Source organism: Centroberyx gerrardi, chromosome 14 (assembly GCF_048128805.1).
Source record: "Centroberyx gerrardi isolate f3 chromosome 14, fCenGer3.hap1.cur.20231027, whole genome shotgun sequence".
Lineage (NCBI taxonomy): Eukaryota > Metazoa > Chordata > Actinopteri > Beryciformes > Berycidae > Centroberyx > Centroberyx gerrardi.
Window position 1 is genome coordinate 10,670,983 of NC_136010.1, and position 23,180 is coordinate 10,694,162.

General features: G+C 42.8%; 2 protein-coding genes across 5 annotated transcripts; both read left to right on the forward strand.

Annotated features, from left to right (window-relative positions):
• The first annotated feature begins 305 nt into the window (after positions 1–305).
• Positions 306–5,600, forward strand: asb8 (ankyrin repeat and SOCS box containing 8). Its single transcript, XM_071919904.2, has 4 exons — positions 306–355; positions 2,802–3,007; positions 3,101–3,205; positions 3,985–5,600. Exons 2-4 carry the CDS (start codon positions 2,879–2,881, stop codon positions 4,618–4,620), a joined length of 870 nt encoding a protein of 289 aa, XP_071776005.1. The 5' UTR covers positions 306–355; positions 2,802–2,878; the 3' UTR covers positions 4,621–5,600.
• Positions 5,601–8,060: 2,460 nt separating this feature from the next.
• On the forward strand, positions 8,061–23,179 carry atf7a (activating transcription factor 7a). 4 transcript variants are annotated; one of them, XM_078288390.1, is made up of 12 exons: positions 8,061–8,098; positions 12,969–13,040; positions 15,670–15,766; positions 16,028–16,158; positions 16,870–17,034; positions 17,337–17,485; positions 17,640–17,733; positions 17,836–17,955; positions 19,866–20,015; positions 20,523–20,711; positions 21,224–21,329; positions 21,606–23,179. In XM_078288390.1, exons 2-12 carry the CDS (start codon positions 12,993–12,995, stop codon positions 21,836–21,838), a joined length of 1,482 nt encoding a protein of 493 aa, XP_078144516.1. In that variant the 5' UTR covers positions 8,061–8,098; positions 12,969–12,992; the 3' UTR covers positions 21,839–23,179. The 4 variants fall into 4 exon arrangements, with proteins under 4 accessions (XP_078144516.1, XP_078144518.1, XP_071775985.1 ...); XM_078288392.1 differs by lacking the exon at positions 8,061–8,098 and adding an exon at positions 12,781–12,805; XM_071919884.2 differs by lacking the exon at positions 8,061–8,098 and having other exon boundaries at positions 12,816–13,040.
• Position 23,180: the final 1 nt, after the last annotated feature.

The window sequence follows — 23,180 nt, forward strand, 5'->3', positions numbered from 1 at the left end:
TCAGTGTCTCTCTGGGAGACTTCCTTATCCTTAACATGGGCATGAGGCGAAGGCATTTATAGCATGCCGGGATGCCTGTCGGTGAGTCCATGCCTATATTGGGAAAGAAACCACACGTCAAACCCGTCCGTTTCGGCAGACTGCGTTATAGTCGGTATGCAAAGAGCAAGTCATTAGGCGTTATTACAGAATAAACGAAGTATTTGCTCTGGGCTGGGAGCTTCAGTGAGCGTAAGTGGCTTTCAAGCTCAAGACAGAGGGCGTGGCTGCGACCAATGACGTTGCTGTGTTTATGTCAAACAAGCAGCAAGCAGGCAACGCCGCACTCAGACCTTCAAATTGTGGATCATAAACGGTATGTTGTCTCATTTATAGAGGTAATTTATCGATACCCAATGTAAAGAGAATATTGAAAAAGCTTTCCCAAGTCATTGCAACGAATGGCATTCGATAATATTGGCTACAAGTGTCGATTGTTCCTCGCATCTCGACGCTAGCTCGGTAGCTAGCCTGCTAACTGGTGAAAATGTAGCTCGAGCTGACATTTCTTTGACCAGCCCGTCGCCTGCTGCTTGCCAGCCAGGCGGCACGTGCGACTTCCATACACTAGCTATCTCAAAAAGCGACAATTTGGTGTGAAACATGCAGCATTTTACGGGCCTTCTCTGTTCTTTTGTTTTGCAGCATGTTCTTGCCAAGCGAGCTAACGTTAGCTGTCAGTGTCACTCATCAATTTACATGTACATTGTTGGCATTTTGCTGACGCGCTGCTCGCGAGCGACCTAAAATAAGTACAACACTAGAATAAGCTTCAATTCACCAACATTACAAGCACCAACTAGTAAGAGTGTAAATTTGGAGCCATGGTGCCCTGACGATTTTTCTCTGAGCCTAAGATGATCATTTAAAAGGAAAAGAAGTAAGAAAAATATGCGCTTGGGGGAATTTGTTTTTACTTCAAGATAAGAGCATATGGCGCTGTGACGAAACAAGACAGATGTCTTTTCCTCATGCACGATTGCTTGCAACTCTGATCAAAATCATGTTTCATGATTATCTAAGCTTATGTAACAAATACATTTGTTGCCAAGATGTCTCAATGTTCGGCAAAGCAAAGACTAAAGGTGTCAGGATCACTGCATTGCCTTCCTATAAATTCAGTAGGCCTATTTGTCTGGCAAGGCTTTTCCTTATGTATGATTTCTTATGAAATAGGCTATAAGAACACATAGAAAAGTAAAAGTAGCAGGTTTTATTTTATTATTTATTATAATAAATAAAGAAAATATTCTCATTCTCAAACGTCTAGATGCAATCTAATGATGAGTTGGTAAGATTAAGCTTGAGAATGTTATTGCCAGTGTGCCAGTTCAGTTCAAATTACACCAAAGGGGTGAATATTTTGACAGACTACATTTCTGTTACTTCAATTTTATAATTCCAAATTAATTTCTAGAATTTCCTTTTTTCCTATAATGAAGTAAAACACTTAGTGGCACAGAACGCCATAGGAAAAAATCTCAAATTAAAGCTTTTTGAAAGAACCTTGCAACACATGCGCGCCAAAAGTCCAGGTGGTGCTGGTTTAAACGGTTAGCTACATGTAGGATGGATACTGGAGAGTGCTGGGGAGTGGATGCACTTATATTAATGTAACAGACACAATGTAATAAGGAATTGGTCACCTGGCACACACTCCCTGGCACTGACTGATAAGTAATTATATAATGTAACAAGGAGAGGAGACATTTCTAAAAATCCTATACTGTAAACATCATCACGTCCTTCTCAGATGAGACAGCTTTAATGGAAGATTTTGCTGCTATTTCCAGAACAGATGCCCCAGGGACTCTTTAACTTTCAATGTTTTCAAAGAGTGAAAACATCCTCCACATCTACTGTTATTATGGCATTCAGACTTACACAGCCCAGAGTTGGCCTCTCCAAAGATTAGATTTATTTATTTTCGTTCACAAATCCAGAACCCACTACAATCAAATATAGCTGTAGTTGTTTTTCATTTGTTTCAGTCTCAGTGCCAGCATTACAAGCCTTATCTTCAGATTTAAAATATGTCCTGTAGATTTGAAATAAGGCAGATGTAGTCTCCTCGTGCAAGATTGCTTTTAACTCTGACCTTGGAAACAACAATGAATGACCGTCATATTGTAGTTCTGAAGTTTTAACTTCTATTATAAATGAAATTTCCTCAACCAATCACATAGCCTTCGTAATGGGTTATACTTTATGAGAAACAGAGTTACCAAACGGAAGCAAACGGCAACTAAAATACACTTGTCAAACCATGTGAACTCGTAGATGTACAACCAAACAAAGTTACTGGTTGACATAGCACATATACACAGCATGTGAAAAGGCCCGCCTACAACTGACTTGTGGGTGGGAGTGATGTCAGCCGATTTAACCACACCATGCTTTACCACAAAGGCCCTGATTGGTGCTCTAGTTGCTTGCTGAATCAGGGGAATGTATTTTTTTTTAATAAGGACCAACATTAGTGACCACTGAAGCACCCTTTACAGAAACTACAGATTGGTTATACTAGAAACATCCAGGAGCACTTACTTAGTTTGTGCTTGCTAACGTCTGATTAATGATTGATCTTTATTTGCACATGTGCCTGTATTTGATTTTTTATTGTTTTCACACATCCATATTTAGGCACTGATGGGTGTGAAATGCTTGCATCTTAGTCTCTTTTGTAATTTGTAATTCATTTTATTGTGCTAATTTGTCACTCCTTACTAACTATAAACATTAATCTCTATAATGTCTTACAGCTTTTAAACATCTTGAAGAAGGTGTTCAGTGTGCTGCAGTGCCACCCCCGCCCGGGTGCCATGTTCCTCTGTTACACATGAGCTCTACTATGTGGTACATCATGCAAAGCATTCAAAGTAAATACTCCTTGTCCGAGCGGCTCATCCGCACCATTGCAGCCATCCGTTCCTTCCCACACGACAATGTGGAGGATCTCATTCGTAAGGTAGGCTTGCTGATCTCTTTGACTGGCTTCAACTTGATAGGATCTCTCCATGTTATCAGTTGTATTGACATCATATCCTCCCATATGCCTAAGGGTGCTGATGTGAACCGGATGCACGGCACACTGAAGCCCCTGCACTGTGCCTGTATGGTAGCTGATGCCGACTGTGTGGAACTGCTGTTGGAGAAGGGGGCAGAGGTATGGCATGGCTGACTTCTGCACATTGACTACGTTTACATGGACAGCAATAATCCCATATTAACCCAATTAAGTAAATAGTCTGAATAAGAAACTGCCACGTAAACAGCATTTTCTGATTACCGTAGCCCCGAATAAGGTCATAGTCAGAGTAAGCATAATCGCATTTAGACATGTGGAGTATTCCGATTTTAGTCGCATTATTGAAGGGCATTTTAGACATGTATACACCTTAATCAAACTATGACTATCGGAGTATTTGCAGCTTTTTGCGACACAAGTGGCAATCCAACTGCTTGATGACGCATGCTCTACCTTCTGGAGGTTGTTTACAGAGGAAAACGATGACTGATACCAGAAAAACAGAAATCACATCATTTTTGTGGTGAGGCTGAAACTGTCACCATGCTCAGGATTTTGAGGAAAATGGATATCATTAAGTTTTCAATAAAGGCTTAAACTGTGCATGTGTTCCAGTGACTTCTCCTTTGTTCTGTTAATCAGACTTTGCTCCGTAGCATGTAAACAGGAATATGAATGGAATAGTTCTATAAGCAACCCATTTAAACAGCTTAATAGGAATATTGTCTTATTTAAGGCCAATAGTTGGATTATTGCTGTCTATGTAAACGTAGTCATTGAGGAAGCTTATGATTTATTCATTCATTTTAATGTCAAGTCTAACTAGCAACAAGTCTCCCATTAATGTTGCCCAGAATTGTAAAAGGTCAGCAACCCCTCTGCTTATGATCATTCATTACACTGAATTTCCTTGTCAGGTGAATGCGTTGGATGGCTATAACCGCACAGCACTGCACTATGCAGCAGAGAAGGATGAGGGCTGCGTGGAGCTGCTGTTGGAGTACGGGGCGCAGCCCGACGCCCTGGACGGCAACAAGGACACTCCGCTGCACTGGGCCGCCTTCAAAGACAACCCAGAGTGTGTGAGGGCCCTGCTGGAGAGCGGAGCCTGTCCCAATGCCCGGGACTACAACAATGACACGCCTTTGAGCTGGGCAGCAATGAAGGGCAACCTGGAGAGCGTCAAAGTGCTACTAGACTACGGGGCCCAGGTCCACGTGACCAACCTGAAGGGCCAGACCCCTATCTCCCGCCTGGTGGCCCTGTTGGCCCGTGGCCTGGGCAGCGAACAAGTGGAAGAGTGCCTGGAGCTGCTGTGCCGGGCAGCTGGGCGGTTTGAGATCCGGCGGGCCGACGGCACCCTTCCCAGGGAGCTGAGTAAGGATCCCCAGCTACTGTCGAGGCTGACCAGCATGGTGGCTCAGGCCCCAACGCTCCGCGCTCTGGCCCGCTGTGCTGTCCGGCAGAGTCTGGGAGTGCAGTTCCTCCCCACTGCAGTAAAAGAGCTGCCTTTACCAGAGTCTATCAAAGACTATCTACTGCTGAGAGACTGAGGGGGAGGAGCCAGACGGGACCTCAGTTATCACTGGCTGATTATTAGACAGCTCATTACACTGCTTTTCTTGGCAAGAAAGTCTCTCTCCATTGAGTTAGATGATATTGTTCAGACAGTGTCTGATGATGCAAGCTGTTCAGTAATTCTGTCAGAGGTTGCAGTTCCTTAAGTGACGCTTATGAATGGATGTAATATGGTGCGTGTGAGTGTGCAATTATGAGTGATCATGCTTTTCTCAACGATTTCCCACTGAAATCATGATGCAGAATGATTTTTTGCAATCCCAAGGAAAATTCAGTTCAAACGAACATAATAGATTGTGCCAGATGGGAACAGTTTTATTTGTTATGTAGAAAAAACAATAAATTACAAAAGTCACCCGATGCCATTGGTGTCAGAAAATGTAGATAATTGGGCCAGGTAGGCTAATCTTGTCTTCTCAAAATGTACAACGCTGATAAAATGACATGCGCTTCCTGAGCTCCATGTCAATATGCCTGCCGTCAAATGTGATTTGGTATTTGTTTGGGATTTATTTTAATGTAAAGAAAAGGTGCAGTTTACTCTGCAGTTGCCAAGGAAGAATAAACGGCTTGTTTCTGTGTAGGTTTACTCACAATCTTAATTTTCAAAAAATATTAGAATTTTCAAGGGTGTTCACTGGTCCAAAAAATTTGCAACATGTTTAAAAATCTGTTTATTTTAGACTAAATGTTTAAATGGTAGAAACTGTGAAGTGGCATGATCACTTTTAAGTTTTTGTCTTTTAAAGATAAACTAAATAAGCATCTGGAAATGTACTTAAGTTTGCATCTGTCTAAATCTGACCATTTTCTGTGCTTGATTTTGTTTGCTTGTTCTGCAGATGTGTAAAAATAACCCTCTTAGATTGTGTCCTAGTAGCGCCAATTTTGTGTACACCCGTAAAGTGCTTTTTTTTTGTTGTCAACTTAATGAAAGTAAATGCCTTTATATTCATTTGGTTTTCTCTCCATTGTCTTTCATAAAAAAATTAACCAATATTGAGCCATTTAAGTGGACAACTCAGTTACATTTTTGGCTATATTCTTTATATCTAACAAATCATAATTAGGCACCATGACTTTAAAAACCCAATTGTAGGAGAGTTCGACACCCCTGCTGAAAACTGGCCGTACTCCACTCAAGGTCTTATTCGGATTAAGCTGTTTACATCCCCTTGTTACCCTGAGAATGAGTCTCCGTGTTTCGATTAATAAACAAGTTAACAGAATATTTCACCTGTGGTGTCTAACCCACAGACAAAACAGCCTGCAAGCTAAAGAAAGGTGTGGTCGCCATTACCCTCTCCCTCTTTGATTGAGCAATACCAGATTACTTCTAATACATGGGAAAGAAATGATGATGCCTATAATCTCTGCAACATTCTTAATGCTACTGACAAATGAGATGATGTTACAGGCAATTATACTTTTCCTTGTCATCCAGGAGTAAGATGTTCACATGCCACAGAAACCCATTTAATATTGGAGTAAGACGGGCATCTTGACACGGTTTCTCAAACCAGGGTTTTTCTAATAGAGTTATGATGTTATGAGCCATTGTTGCTCCACTCCAGGTTGTGTTCATATATTGATTTTTGTATTGTAGACATTTACTCAAAAACGTATTTTTAGTGTGAAGTTTGTTGGCTGAGCTTTTGATAAAAGAAGTGAAAGTATGCAACAGCTAAACCTGAGCTTTACATATATTTTGATTTTCAACACTGTGAAAGTTTTGTTTACTTTTTGAAAACAGCAGTGAACTAAACCTTCATGGGAGCAGCAATGTGAATATAGGCACACAAAAAAAAAAATAGATGGCCAAATATATTGCTGATCTTTACTTCTCAATTTTAGCACGCCCAGTTCTCAAATTATCCACTAGGGGTCTCTCTAGACCTTTGTCTCTGAATCCACATAAATTCACTGGCTTGTAAAGCAGTCAGCATCTGTATGGGATATTCGCTATGATTTGTAAAAACCGAGGGAAATTAATTGTTCAGAAATAATTTATGGCATTTAAAGCCTTCCACTGTTGTACATCAGCTGCGTCGTCTTTAATCATTTCCCCACATTTCCAGACACTCGGCATAACCAGGGTTTACTGTATATGATTTGTTGCCTATTGTTTTGGGGCATTTACAGCACGTTGCCCTGTCCTTCCACAGGCAGGACGTTCACTTCCAGGCAGAGAGAAGAGGGTGAGGATTTCAGGAAGGAAACCAAAGCAAGACTGAAAAAGACCCCCTCTCTTCCATTGTTCATTCCATCGTTTCAACATTATGCTTTTCTTGCGTGAAGTGTGATATCAGCAGTTATGTGGATAAGGATTTAAAAGGAGGAAGAGAAACACGGTTTTAACCAAGTGGGGAAAGACAGAAGTATCACAATAACTACACTCATCCTGCAGTCACAGAAACACACCACATACCTGTTACTGTCAGGCCTGCTGTTATGCAAGGTTTTATTCTAGGGACCGCAATAACATAAAGTATACTGTTCTTCCCACGATATAGAAATGGGAACAGCCCGAGTGGCAAAAGAAAAAAAAAATTGCCAGTTAATTCTGAATTAATTGGGTTTATAGAGGTAACTGTAAAATGTAACAAATTTTGGCCAAAATCATCATTGTTGATTTAAGACAGTTTGCAAGTGTTGCATTTTGAGGAGTCTCGTAATTTGAGATTGGCAAACAGTCAGTCAAACTGTACTGTATTGTACCTGCATTATCACCAATAAATCATAGGGAGACAATGCTTTGAGAATGTAGATACACAAAGCAATGGGTAAAATCCATTTTAAATTTAGTTTATGCTGTTAAATTATCTGATAAAATGCCCAAATACCCCCAATAACAAAAACATGTTTCTTCAATTTTCGCACACACGCAACAGTTACAAATGAACGTTATTTTTTAAATGCATTTATATGTTTTGTATAGTAAGTCTAAACCCTTATTATGCATAATCTAAGAGTGTATTAATGAACATGGGTGTTGTGCTTTTTGAATACGGTCAAAGAGAACACTTACACAGAAAGGCAACAGGAATGTGAGCGTAGGGAACATTGGTTGTTGTTTGTAGTACGGAAGTACGGAAATGCATCAGCGATTAATATTGCTAGTTTTCGCATACACTTCATGCGCTTGCCTTATAATTGGCATGTTTTTATCTAATGATCTTTGGTCTGACTTGACAGACAAATCGACCATTTCCCACGTTGACCTGTAGCCCCCCTCCCCGCGTTATTGAAATACCAGCAGACAAAGGAGACTCATTATAATATTGTGCAGACCTGGTATGCGTCTCCGCCTAGTGTCCCAAAAGTCAGGAGTCTTCTTGTCTCGCCATCTTGGGTGAATATGGTAACTGACGTGGAACCTCGCGATGATTCGAGGGCGAGGGGAGTGTCAAATTCCAAGAGAGAGGAGAGGGAGCCAGAGAGAGGGGCGCAAAGGTGAGTTTGTAAACAATTTATTACCCCTTAAATTTACCATATTTATGTAGTTCATACTAAACTATGACAAAGTAGTGTTCGGAGCAGTAGTTTTCAGTGTTTTTTACCATTAAAATTGTATGTCCAACCAATTGTCAAAACTGTTGTGGTAACGTTAGCTACAACGTTTCACTCGCACTGTCTCGTTTGCACTCAAGTGTCAGCCTGCTAACTAACTGCTAGCTTTTGCTATTTTTTGGTGATGTTTGACTGTGTACGAGTTCTTATTAAATGCGCACAGTCAATCTCAGTGATAATTAAATGGATGTTTGTTTTTGTTGTCATCGCTGAAACTAATAGTCGTTGGCGACGCTTTAGTGTTGCAGGAGCGCTGTTGTAGTCACTTGAATGTGTGTTCCCTCATAGCGGCCTGTTGTTAACGTTAGCTAGACCAGCTAGCCATCAGTTTCATGGATACAAAAGTTGATTTCGGTTTTAACCAATTGGATTCTACTAGCCGCTGTTATTGACAGGGTCCAAAGCTATGCATGAATTACATGTTGTTGATTGACATGCTTATAACCAATAACTGAAAAGAATAGGCGGTCTTGTACGGGAAAAGGCAGGGCTAAGTTTGCTCGTGCGCAGCCAGAAGGTAATGGAGGCTAAAAGACAAACTTTTCAAGCCAGCTAACGTTAGCTGGAAGAAACTGACTTTAGCAAGGGGTTTAAGTTTAACGTTGACATCTTCTACATCTCTTACTACATGGAATTTACTTGCATATCTGTTGTTTGGCGATGGGATATGCTGTGATGATAATTTGGGTCTGCAAGAAGTCCTCAAAAGTGTTTATTTAGTAGTCAAGTAATAATGATATCCATAGTATTGCAATTTGAGCTCTTGAACACCCCACGATCCGCATCCCCATGCATGTCAACACCTTCATTAGGAATGTAGGTCATGTTTTTGGCAGAGTTGTAGCTCATTCCATCACATAGACCAGTGTTACACCAGAGAAAACTGCAGCCTGTTTTGTCAAACCAAATATCTTGATCTATTTAATAATCATACAAAATTGAAATTATATGTAATTGAACTGTTTTTTGTATTTTGCTGGATTTGGTGTAACATTAACATTTGTATAATCACATGCTCTGAGAATAAATTCCATATGCAGAATATATGTTGAACATAGACACTCACCTTTAGATATCTGGACCTGTATCTGAGATTTCAGTGACTTAAGCCTAGCCATGTTATTACTGGTTTGATATTACAATATTGTACTGTGCACACAATATAGTACTGAGTGTGAATGATTAAGCTAAACTGTTGTCAGCACCGGAGGCTATGTAGGCTCTACATTTGTTGAGAACCTAAGGATCGAGTGACATGGTCTGTTTTCCTCTTAAATTGTAGTCATGGCATATAAACCCCATGGCAATTGCCTTCACAAATTGCTGATCCATGAATTGATGTGCAGAGTGTTTCTAGTTTCATTTTAGAAAAGTGTGCTGGGTCTGTCCTGTATTGTCCCGCATTGTCTGTTGGCTCTGCATGGATTTAGCGTTTAGACCTTGCTAGTTATGCAGACATGGATATAGGGTTTCATTTGTTCCATTTACCAAATCTCAGGTTCACTTTGCTTACATAAATACATATTGGCTGTTGCACACACCCAGCTGCAGCCTAGATCTCCTGTCTCAAACGTTCATAGCCCACATTTACCAATACCTCACCTGTGATCCAGCAAATACCCTTGATCCTTCACTGAACCAATCACTGACCCCTCTTTCTTTCTTTCTTTTGCTCTTTCTTTCTTTCTTGCTCGCTCTTTTGCTCTATCCCTCCCCCTCCCTTCCTCTTTTTTTGTGGGGTCTCCCCTACCCTCTGGCAATTCAAGCCTCAGATTCCAGAGTCGCGGCTGCAGCACGAGCTATTAATACAGTTTGTTTAGTCAGTTTCCTAGCAGGCTGCATCAAACACTGGATGGCTGTGGCTGATTATAGCTGGGACTCGTTCCCCTACACCTGCTGAGTAGGAGAAATCCAAGTTAACAGTGGGACTTTGCCGGCAGCTCAATGAGCGGGACAGGAATTAGGGCACTTTGATGGGTTCCATGTCACCTTGGATGAATGGAGGCGAAAATAGGTTGACTTGATATCCATGTCTGTAATGGATATCAATGATGTGCATCAGGACTAATGCGGCTTGCAAACTGATTTATTGTCTCACACATATAGTTGAGGTCTACAGAAGCAGAGCGTAGTCATTTTAGAGGGTGCAGTAAACCATTACAGTGTTTAGAGTCCACTCAATAATTATTCTCAGGCTTTATCCTCAATGTGAGAATCCTGACAATCAAAGTAGTACATAAACGGGATCAAATATTCCCGTATTGATATTGATCTAGCAGTTACAAATAGTTCTGCAAGTTTTTTATGTTTGTTTATTTATTTTTTAGCATGCAACAACAAAAAAATAAATAAGAACAAAACAAGAAAATCCATCAAATAAGCCAAAAAAGAAACAACAGCAACAAAAACAAAAACATACAGTAAATTCTTGACAAACAAAAAGCAGTACATTTTTAAAGATGTCTTTTAAGATGGATTGTCTTACTTCAAGGCCAAGCAGTAGATGCAAAGTGAAGAACTTAACACATCTGTTTTAATCAGGTTTAAGATATTGGTTGGGGCAGCTATGAAAACAAATGGTTTTTTCCAGTCCTGTCATCTGGAATTTATGGTGGACTTCCCACAAAATCAAATTCCACAATTCATGTCAGTGCCAGCCAGGCTAGTTAATGTCTAGCATGTCTTTAGTAAGATGTAAACTCTGAAATCTGTTCCCCTTCTCACGCCAGATGTGTCCATTTCCCCATGCAGTCCACACCCTCGGTATAACGAGCTAGATGGAGTATCTCGTTTGCAGACACATCTCTGCCCAAATAGACTCAGTGGATTGGAAGCACTTTGTGAAGGCCCTGGCACCGGCCTGTTGCCTTTCTCCAGAGCCTGGGAGGTCTGCAAGAAATCAGACTGCTCCGCTTCATCGGCCCTTTGATCTGCATGGGAAGGGACGGGGCTTTTACAGGCAAACAAGATGCAGCCCCTTTCCTCATAAAGGCATGGAGCCGAGAGACACAATGGTTAGGCCCTGTTACAAGCCTAACGGCGTGGTAGACCGTCTTATTCCAGCGCAAGTCATCGGGAATCATGTGTTGGCTCAGGGGCAACTGTCCTCAGCAGAGGGAGAGATGGAGGGAGGAAGGAGGAAAATATACTGACTTCAACACTGGAAAACTTTCAAACATTTATGCCTCGCCAACATAATGAATAATCTGTCCCACTCAATAATGTTAGGCTACATGCTCCTCCTTAACCCATATAGTAGGTACAATGGAGGTTAACAGCTGTGCGATTTCGTAACTCAGTAATACTATAATAATTATACTTGAAGTTCTTAGCTAATGTTACTTGCCTGTCTGTGGAATAGGCTTATATATTAAGTAATATATCAGTGGCTTTTGTTTATTGGAATGTTTCTTCTTGTGTACATAGTGAGGACCTTGATGCATGCTGGTAGTTGGTGTGCTGTCATGTTGTCTCAGCGGTGGGACGGAGTTGTGTAATAGCTGCCAGACGTCACTTTGAGCCAGTCGGGAGTGCTAAAACATTAATGTCCCCACTCCACCGCCACCACCCCTCGCATTCCCTGATTTAAATTTAATGACCAAGTTATTTTTCTAAACTTCCCAATTTGTCTTCACATGGAGCGCTGTTCAGCTGTGCAGTGGAGGGTGGGGCGGTTTTGGGGAGGGAGGGGAGTGGGGGCTGTGGGGTGCAAGAGTTGTGCTCCTCCGTGGAGACAGCTGACGGACAAAGACGCTGCGAGGCTTGCACAGCTTTAGTTTATGTCAGTTCAGCTTCAGTCACAAGAGGAGGAGAAACAAAACAGTGGCGTGTGCATATTTAACTCTCGTCAATAGCATGTACTCGGGAAGAGGGGGGAATATTTGGTTTGCAGTCCTGTGGAAAGCTTAGCATTCTAAGGGCTAGTATATGAAGAATTACTAACTTTTTGTCCCTCTTTCTTACACAGTCTGTCATTTACTGTTTGTTAATAGTAGCCATAGTAGTAGTAGTCACAGTGTTATTATGCACCAATAACCATAACAATTCATTTTCCATACTAATTCAACCAACTAGCAGAGGCCTCTCTTCCAGTTATATTTGCATACTGAAACACAGAGATGGTGAACGTGCAGGGCTTCTACTTTGCACAGGCTTTAAAGTGAGAAAGTTGGTGACGACCAGGAGAGCGAGTACAACTGAGAGATGGTGACGGGGTCAGTGGGAGAGTGCCGTAGCAAGATATTTGTGCCTTGGAATCACATGAGACTTCTCAGAAACTAGGTGAAGATGATCGAAACAGAGATTGTGTACAGAGAGGCAGTTGAAACTGGAAGAGGGAGAGACTGAGCTTGGGGTTCTTGTAGGGAAAAGGTGGGGGCTGCTGGAGAGGTGAAGAGAGGGAGTGGTGATGAGAGAGGGAGGGATTGGGAGTGAGGGAAAAAAGAGAGAGATAGAGGGAGAAAGAGAGAGAGATGTCTTTGTGTAAACGGTAGCTATCGTCCTCGCTGTAAGCGGTTCCTCATTGGCCAACCAGAAGCCCCCCTGTGTGAAGGAAGTATCACCAGGGAAACTTCGTCTCGCTGCCTCTGTGTGTGTTTTCCTCCTTGCCAGGGTTATTTTTAAATAGCATTCTGCTTCCTGCTTCGACTAAAGACTACGAACCACAGCATCCCTGCTTTGTTGTTCTCAGGATTTGCCAATTCACAAATCAAGAAAAGCCGCAACAATGTTTTCCTCTTCTCCCTTCCCACAGTTACATTGCAAGCTCTTTGCAAAAATGGGGGATGACCGACCTTTTGTGTGCAATGCTCCTGGCTGTGGACAGGTAAGCTCTCTCCTCCCTTGTCTTGGGTTTCAGGTGTGTGTGTGTGTGTGTGTGTATGTGTGTGAGGAGGGGGGTACTTTTTGCTTTTGTGTAGCTGCTCTCCGGAAGTTGACTGGAATTACTCATTATTTCAACGTGTTTTCCTCTGAACTGAAAGTAAACTGAAGGCAAAGAAAAAAGAGGTAATGTTGTAGTACTTGAAAAGGCACTTCATTTTGGTTGAGTATAGCTTGATATACGATGAGAGACCTTGTTAACCCTGAAGAGACTCTTGGTCTGCCAACTCTTCCTCTCCTTGCCTGCATAGGCTAACCGGCTGTGATTTATGCGACACCGTTCATGATCATCACACAGATAGCATTCTAGGTAACGCTCTGTCTTGTGAAACAATGCTGTCTCCTTTAGCAGTGACTCACTGGCAGCTCCAGTGAGTAATCAGAGCACAGTTATTGTTTCAACCTGTCACTGTTGACTGCTACCGCCTGCAGACACAGGTTTGAGCCACGGGAGTGACTCAGCTGAGTGCCAATAGTGCGCTCACATGCCAGTAACTTTTGTTGGGGCCTGGCCTGATGTACTGCGAGGAAGGCTCACAACAAATTAAAAGACATGTGTTCTAAGACTCATGATCATACAACACAGGAAATACACCATCTGATATCGTGTTCAATTAGCTGTCTGACACTGTGTTCCATTGGGTGCGATATCCTCAGATTTAGTGATGAATTATGACTTCTCTCCTGAGTATAGACGGATGAAAGTTAGCCTAAGTATTCATGTGGTTGGGAAACATTTGTGATTCATAAGCCCACTTCCAACCTCTGATCAAAAGTGATCTGTTGTACATGAGTTTGGCATTTGAACAACAGGCATGTAAAGCAGTTCAACATGCATCTGTCCAATGAATAAATTATGATCTGTTTGCTTCTTTTCCTCTCAGTACTTTATGGACACCTGGGGACCCCATCCCTGATAGCAGTAACATTTTAACTCTCCTATGACTTGTTTCTGTGACGTAAATCCTCTGCATATTTTATCTGTTGACATCATTATTAATTTAGCTGCCAGTTAAAGGAACGGAAACACAATGGATGGTTGTCAAGGCAAAGTCATGGTTGATGTCAATGTTGGGTCAATACTGAAGGCTGTGGCACTCTGGCCTGCTTTGTGTGATGTGTCAAGCTGTTGTTGTGTAAACATATCTGCGATCATAGTAGGGTGTGATGGGGCTAGCTGTTTGATAGTGTTATGATATCAAAAACACACCCAGAGTTGTTATTTACACATTGTACCAGCTTAGGCACCAGTATACAAAGTGTAGTAAGGCCTACCCATGTTCTGTAATTCACAGACCTTTATATTTGTCAACTTTGAGGTTATTGTTGGTATTTATTTGTGCACAATAAGATATAGAAGATCCTTTATGTTATGAGCGAGCGTCTAATGTCCGAATGTCTGTTTCACTGCTGCCCTTTGCACGCCACAGTTGTCTACCAGGAAACTTTGAATCATGCCCATTATAGAACAAGGATGATTGACTCCTGGCTTTGGCCAAGATTTTCCCTTTACCAAGTTAACAACAACAACAGCCCCCCCATTCTAAGCTGCCCAATATTTACTGTGTGGGGAGGGGTAATCCTAGCTGCCAGTATCTCATACAGGGAGATTAGTTGGAGATAGTTTCCTAGTTTCCTCCCCAGGCCCAGCCGCCTTGTTCAGAGGAATGAGACAAGTGAGACATGTAGTTGTATTGGTGATGCTGCCTGGTGGGGCTAAAAATAATCCCCCTGACACTTGACTGTGTTTCCACTTCACTCTCTCACGACTGAACTCGCAACTGCGACGCGGCGCCCGAAATAGGCTGTAAGGGACGGTGAATAGGCTGGTGCCAGAGCCACGATTATTCCTCCTACGTCTCTGACTGATTCACCTCACCACTTCTCCAAAGAAGAGGTGCCATGTCTGAGAGGATGACTGTTGGAGCGCTTCAATAAGTCTGATTTGCTCAGTGCCAGACCTACTGCAGCTTCCACTAAGGATGACTGATAGGAAGGAACGACGCATAGGCTGTTGTAGAGCTTTATTGAGAAAGTTTACAGCATCCATTTGTTTGATACAATAACTTGTTTGACATAAAAGTGCTCAGCTCTGTAAAAACGCCTTAACACTTGCGTTTGAGCAAATAGTTTGATGTGTCAGCTCATTTACATTCAGTACTTTTCTGTGTCAGTATTTTTCACACATTTCTCATTTCCTAGATGCTATGAAGATAATTTCAGTTTTCAACCATGCTTGCCCTTTTCTAGTTAAGTCTAGCATGTGCTAAGACATTTGAGGCCATGTCCTACGGCTATAATGGGCCCATACAGGGTTCTAAGACAGAGTATTATGCACCGCAGATACAGTTTTCTTTGTGGTGCGTCTCATAATGGTACAGTATACATGTGTTAGGCTACATCTCCGAGAGATCGTCTGTCTACGATTAGGCCTATGTGCAATACGATATCTGGGTTAAGGTGCTATCTGCCTTCAGTTCACTAGGACAAGTAGACAATTACCTCTAGGCCAATTCATATAATGTACTTTTCTTTCCTTTCTTCTTCTTCTCTTTCTTGTTCACTTGTTCCAGAGGTTTACCAATGAGGACCACTTGGCTGTACACAAACACAAGCATGAGATGACACTGAAATTCGGACCAGCCAGGACCGACTCTGTCATTATTGCAGGTACTGTTTCTACAGGTACTGAAAAATGTTCAGCTTTATCTCTTTGCTACAGGGCCTTTCCCAGCATTCAACTAAAGACTGTTTAGCCAACTTCAGTGCAATACAACACTACAATCTTGCAAAGAAAAGCATCTCCAAAAACACATTTATGCCTGAATGACTCAGAGAGATTTCTATATTAAATGCTAAGTGTTAACTAAGTGTGAAAGCGTTTCTTTGAATAGTTATCTCTTCTTTTTTTTTTTCATTCCCTTTTGCCAGACCAGACACCTACTCCCACTCGCTTCTTAAAGAACTGTGAGGAGGTTGGTCTGTTCAACGAGCTGGCCAGCTCCTTTGAACAGGAGTTCCGCAAGGCGCAAGAGGATGATGACAAGAGATCCAAGAACCCTGTAAGAAGAGGGATGGGGGTGATGTATTTCTCTGTGTGTTGATCTCTCTTTTGTCTGCATGTTGATTTTCTTAAAAGTCCCTATGAAATGAAAAATGACTTTTTTTTTTAACTTAAGTGATATAGCTATCCATAAGTTACTCCAAAAGTTGTGTGGTGTAGGCCAAAAACAATTCACAAAAGTTATGCCTTGGACAAATTCCCGCTCACAACGGCCAAAAATACATTTCTCCCTTCTTCCTTTTGCGCTCTATGTAAGTCTCCTTTAACCTGCACTTGGGGGTGTAACATTTTGATTAACATCAAGCTGGGGGCTTGTTTCCTAAGTGCGGTGTAAACAAAGGTCTGTTAGTTCATCTTTACCATAGGCTAGCAATTTCAAAAAAGGCACAACGATCCCAGTAATTGGCAACAAATATGGCAACATAATCTGTTTTGACTACAGCCATATTTCATCACTGCTTCTTTGTGTTGTTTTTTTTTTTTATTTCCCCCTCCTCTTATAGTGTGTAATAAGTTGATGCTGTTGGGCATTTGGTTCAATGAGTCCTTTCATTGTTCAGATTGCATGACGACTGCCAGTTTCCTTTTTTAACATTAGGTCTACAAGAATATTCTAATCTTTGACGCCTTAAGAAGTGCTGATTCTTTTTCCCTGCCATTATACCATGCCAACCTGCTCTCTCTCTCTCGGTCTCTTTGTCTTTCCCAGCTCCCGGCTCCCAACTCGGTGGCTCTGGACATGAGCCTGCAGACAGCATCAGATGTGAAGGTGAAAGAGGAGGAGCCTGTAGAGGTGGACTCCTCACCGCCAGGAAGCCCTGACTCCATCTCTAGCACGTCAGACAGCAACAGAGAGTCCCTGGTGAAAGGAAGGGTAAGAGACAGAGGAGTGACAGAAGGGGGGATGGATTTAGTTGAATGGAGAAGAGGATGGACACTTAAATGATGAGGAGAGGATATGGCAGATGATACAGGCCAGCATGATTAGTGCAGTATTACGTAAATGCAAATTGTGGAATCTGTTCAGGAGTGCACCATGTTACCATCTTTTTCTTTTGCGTGGCAGAGGTGTGAATGCCTGGGATGTTAGAAAAACAGAATCGTGTCTATGATTTGAATACTTGCCTGCTGTATTTTAACTGCTCTGCCTAACTGACCGCACCCCTAATTCCCTAGGACACACCACCCAGAAGTTCGGCTCCCACCCCCACCATTGTGCGCCCGGGTTCCCTCCCACTCCACCTAGGCTTTGATGCCCTTCAGCCCACCATGCCCTCACCCACCTCCGTCATCACACAGGCACCACCCTCCAATCGCACTCTGGTGTGAGTAAAGCTCTCTGATATATTATTATTCTCCTGTTTTACTGATGGGGAAAGTTGCTTTCTTACAGGACTTTTTCTAATGTACAATTGTAAAGTCATACAAAAATAATTGAGCCTCCTGCTCCTCCTGCCCCTCTCCTGTTTGTCTGTCTAGCTCGCCAACCAGCCACTACCCCATGATGATGCTTCCCAATGGCCAGGCAGTGCCTGTGCTCCCTGGCCCCGTACAGATGCCCTCTGTCATAAATGTAAGGCACACCAACCGTCTAAATATGTGGTATTTCAATTGAATAGCTCAAGAGATGGTTTCAGTTGTTAATATGTGTGTGTGTGTGTTATCTGGTCTCCAGCTGGCCCGGCCCATGTGCATGGTACCCAACATTCCTGGGATCCCTGGTCCTCCTCTGGGAGGCAGCAGCAGCGGCTCCAACTCCCCCTCTGGCTACAGCATCCACTCAGAGGCCAAGATGGTCAGCACTAGATTAGCTCTCTCCCTGGCTCTATTTTTGTCTCTCTATCTGTTCTGTTCTTTTTGTCTCCCCTTTCGCCCTCCAGCCTTCCTCTGTCCTGGCTTAGTTTGTTCATCATATGACTGTGTTTTTATTACCTCAGACAGCAGATTTGTTTATTTAACCCTTACACACTTCACACTTAATCTGTAATGCATTTATGTTACAGAAAAGTATATGCAGGGTTGTATGCAAGGATCCCATGTTTCAACTGTACTGAGATGAAACTAATCAAGTGTGGTTATTGATTATAGTATTAAAGCATACACTCAGTGTCCACTTTATTAGATACTCCCCATTTACACAAACGGCTCGCTCCTCCAGACAGTGCGTCATGCATAAATAAAGTGTAAGTATAAAGCGTCCAGACAGGGTTGAGAGGTTCAGTTTGTCTAAATGTTAGATGGGCAAGAGGCATGATTAAAGCAACCTTGAATGTGGCATGATCATTATCATTAGTGCCAGACGCGCCGGTTCCAGCATCTCTGCCCCTTTGGGATTTTCACATACTACAGTGTAGAGTTTACCAAGAATGGTGCGACTCGTTGAATCTTGAAGTAAATGGGCTACAGCAGCAGAAGACCGTGCCAGGTTCCACTCCTGTCAGCTAAGAACAAGAAGATGAAGCTACAGTGGGCACCTGACCACCAAATCTGGACAATTGAAGAGTGGAAAAATGTTGCCTGGTCTAATGAATTACGATTTCTGTTGCAACATGCTGATGGCAGGGTAAACATTTGGCGTAAACAGCATGAATCCATGGATCCATCCTGCTTGGTGTCAATGGTACAGGCTGGTGGTGGTGTAATGGTGTGGAGAATGTTTTCTTGGCGCACTTGGCCCCATAGTACCAATTTAACATTGTCTTAACGCCACAGTGTACCTTAACATTGACCAGGTGCATCCCTTCATGGCCTCAATCTTTTTCAAATCGATACAGCAGGATAATGCTCCATGTCACAATAACATCATCTCAAGATGGTTCCAGCAACATGGCAGTGACTTTTGTTTACTGCAATCGCCTGCACAGTCCCCAGATCTCAACTCCATGCTGCAAATTTGGGATATGGTGGAATGGGACGTTGGCAGCATGAATGTGCCACTGAAAAATCTGCTGTAACTGCGTGACACTATCAAGTCAGCTGTGATCCTGTGGAACGTGTCGAGCACCTTGTTAGATCCATGCCTTTCTCCTATGCTCCTACCTGGCTAGCACCTAGTTAGGTGTGCCTAATACAGTGGACACTGAGTGTAAATTTTCATTTCAACTTAGATTTCATCATGAAAACATCAGAGAGCTAGCAGAAAACAGGGTCAAACAGATTTAGGTTACACATGCATAAACAACACCTAAGTGGAATAAATCCAATGCATGCAGCATTTGCATTGCAAAGTAATGCACCTGCAATGCAATGCTGCAGCATTAGGATTTTGTCATTTGAAATGAATGAGCATTTAATGCGTAAGTGTGCCCAACAGGTTAGTTTGGGCTATGTTGAAGATACAATGTTTATTCTAAGTTATGTTTGCTGATATAAATGACTCAGTGGGCTAACATGGGGCCGGCTTGCTAGTACAGTTAAGATGCACATGGCTCTCTTGCTATACTACTGCTTTGATGTTTGAATGATAATGGCAAAAAATACTCTCAAGTGCTAGTCCCACAGTTGCCAAAACTGTAAATTTTTGTCACAGAAACTGAACTGCTGTGTCTTGACCTTTTTCAATGTATAGATCATGTGTGTTGGCACAGAACATGCTAGACCCAGACTGAAAGCTTAACCTGTCAGTCCCTGTTGACATTTTTTTTTGTCTTGTATATTTATTATTTATTTATTATTTATGTTGGTCATATCATTGTTCCCCTGTAGCGTCTGAAGGCGGCGCTCTCCCAGCAGAGCCCATCGGGACACAGCATGGGGGGCATGGCCATGGGCAGCAGCCCCATGGTGCCCCAGAGGGCGGAGCAGAGCCAGCTGCTAGTCCAACATCCAGATGCTCCATCGCCTGCACAGCCTCAGGTACAATGTATCGTCTATACACAAAGACCCGACTGTTGACATGAGTCTGGAGTCTGATACCAGTATCAGTAAAAATTCAGAATAGTCAATATATCTACAAACAATGATTTGCTCTTGTGATATTGTTGTTAACCAACATAATTAATTATTGTAAGTCATCTCAAAACCTGGACCAGTAGTCTTAACACATATTGGGATTTTGTTTAGAGTTGTCCTTTGCTCTCAACGGTCTAGTATACTGTAAATGTGGAAATCTTAAAAATAACCAAAAGTACTTGAGCCAAAATCTATTTCATATAGTACATATCAACCATATCATCCTATTTTAGTTACAGAAAATTATGGGTGTACGTGCTGTAGTGAGATGACTATGATGTACTCTGACTAAAATAATGATACTATGACTCAAACTTCCCTTTTCTTCCTCTCTCTCTCCTCCCCTCCCCTCCCCTTGGCTCCCCTGTTGGTCTGTCTCTCTCTCGTTCTTTCACCCCGTTCTCCCTGCAGGTATCTCCAGCCCAGCCTACAGGTGGGCGTCGGCGACGGACAGCAGAGGATGACCCAGACGAGCGGAGGCAGCGCTTCCTGGAGAGGAACCGGGCTGCGGCCTCGCGCTGCAGACAGAAACGCAAACTGTGGGTCAATTCCCTGGAGAAGAAGGCCGAGGAGCTCAGCTCCATGAACGTCTCGCTGTCGGTGAGTGGGCTTGGAGAAGTGGGGGGGGGGGGGGTGGAGGCGGGGCTTGTCTGTCCTCTGTAAGTGTATGCATATATGCTACCGTCTTTGTGTTGGTCACATTATAATTAAGTAATAGTAATTAAGTAATTATTGGAATATCATGGGATTTGGGGAGGTGTATTCTAGACAGGGAACGCCAGGGAATTTGATCAATTTCAGGGAATATCATGGAATTTTACAAATGGGTCAGGTTACAGGAATATAGCAGAATGTATTTTACAACTTGTTTCACATATTTACTGCATTAGATGGTGGTTTCAGGTTTTTTTCTACATTGTTTGTCCACTTCTCCACAGCTAGCTCAACTGGAGTGGAAACCAGACTGTTTACCCGTTTAGAACTTTTCCGAGCTGAAAAACAACATTAACAAACCAGGAGGGAATTACGTTTTTAGGTCATGGAAGCTCTCTGAATTAGCAATGGAATGAATTGTTGAGAAGTGTTGATCCTCCTTTTTTCTATCCTGTCAGAATGAGGTGTCTCTCTTGCGAAACGAGGTGGCTCATTTGAAGCAGCTGCTGCTGGCCCACAAGGACTGTCCTGTGACCACCCTGCAGAAGAAGACTGCCTACCTAGGTGAGCCTCGCATATGCTATTTCTCCCTTGGTTGGACCCTTACATTTTACTTTCTCACTCATGTAATCCATTCTGGGCATAATTTTTAAATGGTGCAGTGTGGATACTGTTCTTCAGTTCAACTACATTGTAACTGTTGAACATTGAACGTGATTTCCTCTGCTTTTCAGCATTTCAGGCAGGTATGAAATGCATTGAAGGTTGAGAGTGAAATGCTTGTCACTTTGAGCTTGCATGAGCATAACTCTTCAATTATTTCCTCTTTTTTCTGTGTAGCAGCAGAGGAGAGTATGAAAGACCCCTCAGAACCGACGGGCTCCCCTGCCCCAGTGATCCAGCACAGCTCCCTGGCCCACAGCCCCTCGGCAGGGCACAACGGCCTGAGCTCGCGGGCGGCGGCCGAAGCCATGGCCATGTCTGTGCTGGCAGGAATGGGCCAGCAGCAGAGGGCTGAGAGCGGATCCTCTCACATTATCATGGCTGCACAGTCCCAACCTGCTGCCAGATGATGAGCGATGCCACCACGGCCCAGACTTGGCTCACACTCATCACCGAGGGGCAGGAGAGGAGCAGAGGACTTCCTAAAAGTCCCAACCACTTTCCTCCCCCTTCCCCGCGCTCCTCTCCCCTCTCTGCCCCTCCAGTGGAGCCATCTTGCTGTGGCCTGGAGCTCAGCAGCAGCCTTCTGGGAATGGACTGAGACTATTGAGAGAGCTTCCTGTTCACTTTGCCATAGACTACAGGGGCTGGACTCCAACCTCCCTCTCCCCCTCCCCCCCCCCCCCCGCCTCCTCGCTCATCTCTCCTCACCCTCAGTCAAAATGACTCTTCACTGGACTGTAGGACTGCATCGCTCCGAGTGTACTGCCGAAATGAACTCCCCATGTGGACAAATACCACATATCTGCACGGTTTCAAACACACAGGCATAAACATTCTCAAATCAATTAAAATACCAAACACAGCACACAGGGCTTCACACTGTTGCAGCAGGGAATAGTGCCTTGCGGCCATCAACTTTTTACCCATACACACACACACCCACACACACAGCATACATCCACATACATCCTTGGCTCCAAAGATGCAATAGTTGTCTAGACTTCAATCACTCAGATGATCAGATCTCAAGTATTTGCCCAAACCTTTTGTAAGTGGTTCCACCTCAAGGTAATCTCAACATGCACCCAAAAACCTTACCTCATTTACACCCCTTTATGATAAAATTTATAAACTGTGTGTGAGTGGCTGTGTGTGTGTATATATTTATGTACATCAGAACATAGCAGTTTGCTTATTCATGGTCTGATACACTAATAGCTATATTGTTAGCATGTGACTTTTTCTATTAGGTTGTTATATTCTTGACATGTGCAGCTACAGTATCTTTTAAGTTAATTGGCACATCCTCCCAGCTTGCGCCGTAGAACCAAAATAATGTCCAAGACAGTATAGTGTCTTCGAATCAGTTTCAATCAGTTTCAGTAAAGGCCCAAACGCACTGGACACGGCTTGTGACGCGTGTCTTTTGACGCACCTTGTTTGACGCTTCTAGGCGCACTGCAGGCAGGAGATGTGAAGCGTCAACACCAAGGCACTGGGATTTGCACTTTGCACTGCAATGTGGATAGTATATTTTTGCGTGCAATAAATTCTATAATCTGGTATATAGTCTCTCTATTCTATGAAACTTTACAAACTAGCCAACTTCACAAGCTGCCAAAGGGTTCTGATTAACAAATCCCCAAAACACCCTGTAATAAAAGACTGCAAATGAGAAATTAATAAAAATGTATCATGGACATGCCCATTTAGATAATTAAAATACCTATTGAATATCGCGTCCTGAAA